Raw genomic sequence first — 7,669 nt, forward strand, 5'->3', positions numbered from 1 at the left:
GGCGTCCCTGCGGGGACACAGGGACCGCTGCGAGCGAGCCATGCTGAGCCTGCTCCGGGAGACGCTGCGGCTCCGGGCCTGCATGCAGCTGCAGGATGCAGAGCTGAGGAAGCTTCAGCAGGACCTGCCCCAGGCGGCTCGGGCCCCCGAGAAGGAGGCCCTGGAGGTAAGCTGGCCCCGGCCCACCCGCGGGCAGGCCCCCCGGCCCCGCTGAGGCTCAGCCTCCTCCTCCTTGCAGCTCCCCAGCCCCCAGAACCAGAACCAGAACCAGATGCAGGCCCTGGACAGGAGGTACCGTGCGCCCATGGCCCGGGCCCCGGGGGGACGGTCGGGGGCTTCGGGAGAGCAGCGGCTGGCCGCTGGCTGGGGTCCTGGTCGTGGTGCCCGGCTTGTGCGGGCCGTGGCACCTGCAGAGAAAAGGGGCAGGAGGCCTGTTGCTGGGCCGGGACCCGGACCCCACAGGTCGCCAGGAGCGCGGGCCAGGCAGGCCCCGGGCAGAAGTGGCTCTCGTGCGCCAGGCTGGTGGAGGTCCGGGAGGCCCTGACACAGATCCGGAGGAAGCAGGCGCTGCAGGACGCGGAGCGCAAGCACACGGAGCAGGAGGCGGGACTCAGGTGGGCCCCTCCCCCGCCTCCCTCCCGGGGGGGGGCCGGCCTCAGGTGGGCCCCCCCGCCTCCCTCCCTCCTGGGGTCCTGGCCTCAGGTGAGGCCCCCCCCCGCCTCCCTCCCGGGGGGGGGCCGGCCTCAGGTGGGCCCCCCCGCCTCCCTCCCTCCTGGGGGGCTGGCTCTGCACTCACTGAGGCGCCCCCCCCTGCCCTCCCCCGGGGGCCGGCTCTGCTGTCCGTGTTGCCATGCTGCTGGTCGACATGGCAGAGGTCTCAGACCCCCATGGGCCTCTGTGGGGAAGAGACAGGTCCAGAGTCTGCACCCCTCTCTTCCCTGTCAGTGACGCTCACGCAGGCCGCTGTCCTGTCCCTGCGTGGGAACAGGGAACAGGGAGGTCAGTCAGCTTCACGTCCTTGCCTGGGTTTGCCCTACGTCAGCCTGGGCCCCCAGATGCAGGCCTGGCCTCCAGGGGGGTCCTCAGGGTCCAGAGGCCCCGCTTCAGTCACCGTGGCTCCGCGGGCAGGCCCTCTGGCACCCGGGCCGCCACCACCCGCACCATTGCCTAGGCTGGCCAGGGTGGCCGAGAGGCTGGCGCAGGAGGAGCAGAGTCGGGCAGCGGCCTGCGGCGACCTGAGGAAGAGCCAGGAGGCAGCGGACCAGAGGGTGGACCGTGAGGTGGCCAGGATGCAGGTACCCAGAGGGGGGCCGGGCCCGGGCTGCCAGCAGCAGGGCCGTCAGACACCACTGCACGTGCCGCCCACATCCTCCTCGTCCGCGTGACCGGGCCCACGTGGTCGTCCTGCTGCCCCGCGCCACCCGGTACGTGGCCACCAGCCACAGATGCCTCTGTCTGTGGAAATGAGCTAACGTTTTTAGGTCCCTCGGTCACGTGAGCCACATCACACATGCCCAGGAGCCACACGGGGCCCACGGCTGCCCATGTGGGAACTGCCAATGCGGAGCTCTTCCTTTGGCGCAGACGGCCCCTCGGTGGCCGTGTCTCAGCCGCAGCCCCTCCCCCTCCTGTGACCTGCACCCAGAGCAGGACATAGAACGTCATAACCCCGAAGCCCTTCCTCAGCCACCTCCAGGCGTGGCCCCAGCCCCGGGCTGGCCAGGTGCTCCCCCTGCGCGAGACCCTGGGGGCAGGGCCGGGCACCGGAGGCACGGAGACGCGGCCTCTTCAGCTCTGCAAACAGAGACCGGGGCCTGCGCGGGCCGAGCGCTCCCGGCCGCTGCCCACATAGCACGGCTGCCCGGCTTCGGTGGCCTCCCTTCCCTCTGCCCGCGGGGAGGCGGCGTCTGGCTCCATCAAGACGCTGCCCGCCGCTGCAGCCCGGAGCTCCGGGAGGCGCCGGCCCACGGATTCCTGCCGCGCCGGGCGGGCTCCGAGCGCCCGCCTCTTACCCAGGTGCTCTCGGGCCCCTGGCCACTGAACTGTGGGGCCCCCCGTGGCTTTGCGAAGCCCCTTCGTTTGCCACAGAGCGGACGGACGGCGTGCCGACCCCTGCTCCAGAGCACCCGCGTGCAGGGGCGAGGCTGGCGGGGCTCAGGGCACAGCTGCCCTGCGGGGAGGAGAGGGAGAGGCCCAGAGCTCAAGGGCGAAGTGCGTGTGTGCGCACAGATGTGTGCAGGTCTATGCACGCACCTTCCTCTGTGTGCACGTGCGTGTGGCCGTGTGCGCACGTGGAGCGCTCCCACACGTACTTGGCTTCCCGCACGGAGGCTCCTGGCTCAGGACGCGATGCCCTGCGTGTGGGTCTGGTGCCAGCACGAGCGCCGGCGTGTTCCGGGCCCTGCAGACCCTTCCCAGCCCTGGCGCCTGGCGCTCTGGGGGCCCACGCGGCCTCCGCCTGCCCTGCCTGCCTTCCTGGGGAGGGTGCGGTAGGCCAGCTCTGCGAGGCTCAGGCGCTGCGGGGGACACAGCGCCCAGGGCCTCCTCTGCGACGGGCCCGGCTGGGAGCCCGGCTTCGCTCTGGGCCGGGGGTGGACGGGGCGAGGAGGGAGGTCCGACCCCATGGCGGCCACGCCGACCCCCCACAGGCCCAGGTGACCAGGCTCGGTGAGGAGATGAGCCTCCGCTTCCTCAAGAGGGAGGCCAAGCTGTGCGGCTTCCTGCAGAAGAGCTTCCTGGCCCTGGAGAAGGTGGGAGGTGCAGGCCTGCGGCCGGGCCGGGCCGGGCCCCCCTATGCCGCTCACGGCAGGCTGGGGTGGGTCTCCCCACAGAGGATGAAGGCTTCGGAGAGCGCCCGGCTCAAGGCGGAGGGCAGCCTGCGGGGGGAGCTGGACAGCAAGTGGCGGGGGCTGCAGGAGCTGGCGNATGGCACGTGCTGGAGCGGTGCCGGGGCCTGGACAGGGCCGTGGCGGAGCTGACCAAGTTCATACGGCAGAACCAGCTGTCTCTGAACCACATCCTCACGGCCGAGCAGAAGGCCCGGTGGGTGTCTGAACCCCCTCCCCCCGCCCCCCACGGAGGCCGCTGCATGCGCCAGGGCACGTGGCCCCGGTCCCAGTGGGCCCCTCACGTGACCGGTCTGTGCTCCCCGGGGTCTCCTGGGTGGTTCTGGAGCCAGCCCCAGCTGAGGGGCCGTCTGTGTCGGCACCACCCCCAGGGACGCACAGGGGCGCCTGGAGGCGAGCCGGGCGGGGGAGCTGGCCACCCACCTGCAGGAGAGCCTGAAAGCCGTGCAGCTGGCGGGGGAGCTGGCCCAGCGGGAGGCGCACAGTGAGCTGGAGCTGGTGAGGGCAGCGCCCGGGGGTCTCCCCTTGGGGCCCCGCCTCCCCGGGCGCCCGCACTCAGCCCGGTGCCCCGCAGCAACGGGAGAAGAGCCAGGCCCTGGAGACATCGCTGGCCGAGCTGGGGAAGCAGGTGAAGGACCTGAGTGACCACTTCCTGGCCCTGAGCTGGAGACTGGATCTGCAGGAGCAGACGCTGAGCCTGCAGCTGAGCGAGGTGAGCTCAGAGCAGAGGGGAGGAGCTCGGAGCTGAGGGGAGCACGGAGCAGAGGGGAGGAGCTCGGAGCTGAGGGGAGCACGGAGCAGAGGGGAGGAGCTCGGAGCAGAGGGGAGCTCGGAGCAGAGGGGAGGAGCTCGGAGCAGAGGGGAGCACGGAGCAGAGGGGAGGAGCTCGGAGCAGAGGGGAGGAGCTCGGAGCAGAGGGGAGCACGAAGCAGAGGGGAGGAGCTCAGAGCTAGGGGAGCACGAGGCTGAGGGGAGCCGCCTGCGCAGAGGGTCCCGCGCCCATGCACAGCCATCTCCAGTGCCCGAGTGTGGAGGCCCGACAGGCAGATCCCAACCCTCCCGCCCCTGCCCAGCTGCTGTGTACAAGGCCCACGGTGGCCCTGACCACGCAGCGGGTTCCAGAGGGGCTGGCAAGGCGGCCCCGCCCTTGGGTTTTCCTTCTTTGTTGTGTCAGTGTCAACATTTAATCCGCGCACCGCAGAGCCCCCCTTGTGAAGAGTGGGGTCCGGCGGCTGCTCGTGTACTCAGGGCTGGACAATCACCACGTTACCCGTAGATCCTTCCTGTCACCACAGAGGAAGCCCCGGTGCGGCTAGCGGTCACCCCTACCCCACGGGCCCTGGCGACCGCTGATCTGCTTCCCGCCTCTGCGGATTGGCCCGTTCTGGACTTTTCCTATAAACACTTCCATACAGTCTGTTACCGGCTTGGCTTTCCTTGTGCTGATGGACGCTGCACCGCCCCCCCTTGCTGGCCATGCAGAAGGCGCGGACACGAACACACGCCCACCCTTCCGCTATGGGGCAGGTCCCCCAGGCCTCCTGAGTCCCCTCCCCTGCCGGGGGGTCAGGCTGTCCCTTATGTCTCTGTTGACTGACTCCTGGCGGGCTCGGGGCTGAGCCAGGCTTTCTTCTGCCGGATGTGGCTCTGCTCAGCCTGGGGGCCCTTCCCGGGGTCTCCAGGTCCCCAGAGCGTGCCTGGCCAGGCCCCCCACCCCGGGTTGTGTGCAGACTGGGTGGATGAGCTCGGAGTCAGCCCCTTCCAGAGCTCTCTGCTGCGTGGGTTCGGCCGAGTTGGGTTCGACTCTGGCTCCAGCGGGCCCCATCCATCTGTCTGTCCCCCTCACTGTCCCCGCTGTGTCCCAGGCAAAGAGAGAGTGGGAAAGCTCGGAGCAGAAATCCCTGGAGGGCCTGGTCCGCTGTCAGAAGGAGGCTGAGGCGCACCTGAGGGAGGTGCGGGAGCGAGTGGACAGCCTGCCCCGGCAGGTGGGTGAGGGCCGGGCGCGCCACCTGCCCCCTCCCGCCCCACTGGGCCACCCCGGCTGCCCGCCCACCCTGCCTCTGCTGCAGATAGAGGCCGTGTCCAACAGCTGCACCCTCCACAAGAGTGACTCAGACCTTAAGATCTCGGCCGAGGGCAAGGCCAGGTGAGGCCCGGCTCCGGGGCTCATGGCGGCCCCTGCTACGTGCACGCGGCCTCTCCTCCCGCAGCCCCGTACCCGCGGCGGCCCTGAGCCCTCCCGAGCTCGGCTTGGGCCCACCAACTGCAGCCCACACGGACCCCCCAGCTCTGCCCTCTGTCACCCGCTGGGGCCCCCACTTCCTGCTGCAGGGGTGGCAAAGCTGAGCAGCCACCCCCACGCCCTGCCCTCTTCCCCCCACATGCCCTGTCTCTGGGACCCCTGCCCAGAGCCTCTGTTCCTACAGAGAGCTGGAGGTCGGGGCCATGCGGCAGGAACTGGCCTCTCTGCTGTCGTCTGTTCAGCTGCTCAGGGAGGACAACCCCGGGCGGAAGATCGCGGAGATCCAGGGCAAGCTGGCCACGGTACCCTCGGAGCCCTGTGCCCGTCACACTCGGCGGAGGGGCCCCCAGGGAGGCCCCAGATCTGAGACACCCTGAGTGGGGGCACCTGTCCAAAGTCCCCAGACGCTGGGCTGTCAGCAGTCACGGTGAGAGGGGCCGGCCCAAGCCCTGGACTGAGTGACGCGCCCCAGACCCCACATGTCAGAGGCCAGCTCCTGCCTGAGTGACCAGGACGGGGGGTTGGGGGGGTTCTGAGGCCCACAGACTTGCCACGCCCAACAAACGGGACGCCGTTTTCAGTTTCAGAACCAGATAATGAAACTGGAGACCAGTATGCAAGACCACAAGACCATCCAGAACCTCAAGTTTAATACGGAAACCAAGCTGGTGAGAGGGGGGCCCCTCGGCAGACCCTGCCCCCTCACCCCGGCCCAGCACAGCCCCTGGCTCTGCGGCCTTCCCCACGTCCGTCCGTCTGGCTGTGCGTCTGGCCTGAGCAGGGTTTCCCGGTAGATAAGACCCTGGTTTGTCCGGAGGGAGATAAGCCCCCAGGGCCGGATTCCTGCGTTCCCGCCCCAGCCCCCCCTCCCATGCCCTCGCCCGCAGCGCGCAGAAGAGATGGCCAGCCTGCGCGAGAGCGTCGTGCGCCTGTGCAGCGAGGAGGGCCCGTGGGCGCTGACGCTGGGCAGCAGGAGGGTCCTCCTGTCTCTGGTGAGACAGCGATTCTTCATCAAGGACGCGGCCCCCGGAGAGGCGGTGCCTGTGAACTGCTGGGGCGTCTATCAGGCCGTGAGGTGGGCAGGGGGAGCGCCTGGAGCCCCCTCGCGGTGCAGGGCGGTGCCCGGGAGGCCCCCGGGCCGGCGGGCGTGACACGTGTCTCCNCCCGCCCGCCCGTGGGCGTCCTCATCCCTTTCCCGGAAATAAATGTGCCAGTTCCTGTCCCCGTTGGAGTCCAGAGTCCCCTCTGGGCAGGGGAGGGGGGGGACAGAGGTTCTTCCCGGGCGCCCAAGCCCAGTGAGCCCTCCACCCTGTGCTGCCCACGGCGTCGCGGAGCCCCGGCCGCTCCCTGCAGGCCCCCCGGAGGCCGGCAGGCCCGGGTCAGGGGTCCCCCGGGTCACACGCATGCGGTGGCCGGTGCAGGAAGCCGCTCCCCCTGCCCCGGTCTGGGAGCGAATGGCGCGTTTGCTCACATGCTCGGGCAGCACCCGTTCTTCCCGCCTCCGAGGAGGCGCTCGCCCTGCCCGCGTGGCTGGCCCTGCCCCCTGCCACGGGGCCTCCGGGAGGGACAGGCCCAGGACCAGCCACGCGGGCAGGCGGTTGGGTCCCTTTGCTGCCGCCCTGGGACCGCAGGGCTGGTCTGGGTGGCGAAGGGCCTCGCCCAGGGCCGGGCACGGTGCGTAGGCCTCCGGAGCACACGGCCTCTGAGGGGCTGCGGCTCCTGCCCAGGTGGCCTCTGCCGCTGGCTGCCCCCCAGCCCCTGGAGGAGCCTGGCCCGACTCCCTGGGCCTGGGAAGCCCCGACCTGAGCTGGCCTGTCCCGCCGGCGGCCACCACGGTTGGAGGGCCCCGGGGCCGCCTCCAGAGAGAGCTGTGACTGGAGAGCCGCGACAGTCCCGACGCCTTAAGGAAAGGCAAGCCCTGCTGCTCCCGCTCGCCCCCACCCCCGACCCTCGCCCGTTCGCTAGGCCTCCGCCAGCTGCACCCCATCCAGGGCCTGGGTGCCTGCGCCGGGCAGCTCGGGGCCGGACTCCGCAGACCAGCTGGCCAGCAGGTCGCTGAAGTCGGGGGTGCCTGGGCGGAGGAGGCCCAGGGGGCCAGGTGCCGGCTCCTCCCAGAAGGACACCGGCAGCTTCCTCTGGGTCATGGGGACGATGTGGCCATACTTGCGCTCCAGCCGTAGCCGGCGGCCGGCCGGGGCCCCAGGCCCTGAGTACTGCCGCAGCCCATAGTCAAAGAGCTCCGCCAGGGGCCCCAGCCCGCGCGCCTGGCCCTCGGGACCCCTCGGGGAGAGGACCCCGGGCTCCGTCGCCTCCTCGCCACCTGGGCTCCCGCTGGCAGCCCGGTGCGCCAGGTCCGCACAGCCGAGGCCCCGGGCTGAGCTGCCGTCCGTGCAGGCGTCGCAGGCGTCCGGGTCCTGCCCCCTGTCCTTGCGGCCGAAGTACCGCTGGATGTCGCCGCTGATGAGCTCCAAGAAGCGCAGCAGCTGCAGGGGGTTCTCGGGGCTGCTTGGACCCCGGGGGGCTGCTTCTGGGGCCCGGCCTGAGGCCTGGGGGGCTGGGCTGCGGCCCCCAGTCCCGTCCA

General features: G+C 71.0%; 2 protein-coding genes across 2 annotated transcripts in view; one reads left to right on the forward strand and one right to left on the reverse strand.

The window, feature by feature from the left end:
* Nucleotides 1-6: 6 nt before the first annotated feature.
* The window catches only part of CCDC154 (coiled-coil domain containing 154), a 162,078-nt gene continuing 154,415 nt past the window's right edge, over nt 7-7,669 (forward strand). The window contains 14 exon segments of the mRNA XM_077762794.1: nt 7-166; nt 239-291; nt 519-614; nt 1,172-1,295; nt 2,649-2,750; nt 2,832-2,925; nt 2,928-3,042; nt 3,218-3,344; nt 3,421-3,558; nt 4,712-4,831; nt 4,916-4,992; nt 5,273-5,390; nt 5,670-5,756; nt 5,976-6,163. Of these exon segments, the coding sequence (XP_077618920.1) occupies nt 41-166; nt 239-291; nt 519-614; nt 1,172-1,295; nt 2,649-2,750; nt 2,832-2,925; nt 2,928-3,042; nt 3,218-3,344; nt 3,421-3,558; nt 4,712-4,831; nt 4,916-4,992; nt 5,273-5,390; nt 5,670-5,756; nt 5,976-6,163 (1,565 nt within the window). The 5' untranslated portion in view covers nt 7-40.
* PERCC1 (proline and glutamate rich with coiled coil 1) overlaps nt 7,050-7,669 on the reverse strand; it is a 742-nt gene continuing 122 nt past the window's right edge. The window contains 1 exon segment of the mRNA XM_077762479.1: nt 7,050-7,669. This exon segment is cut by the window's right edge and continues 35 nt beyond it. Coding sequence (XP_077618605.1) covers nt 7,050-7,669 — 620 coding nt within the window.

Source organism: Crocuta crocuta, unplaced genomic scaffold (genome assembly GCF_008692635.1).
Source record: "Crocuta crocuta isolate KB4526 unplaced genomic scaffold, BGI_CrCroc_1.0 scaffold234, whole genome shotgun sequence".
In the NCBI taxonomy this organism is placed as follows: Eukaryota; Metazoa; Chordata; class Mammalia; order Carnivora; family Hyaenidae; genus Crocuta; species Crocuta crocuta.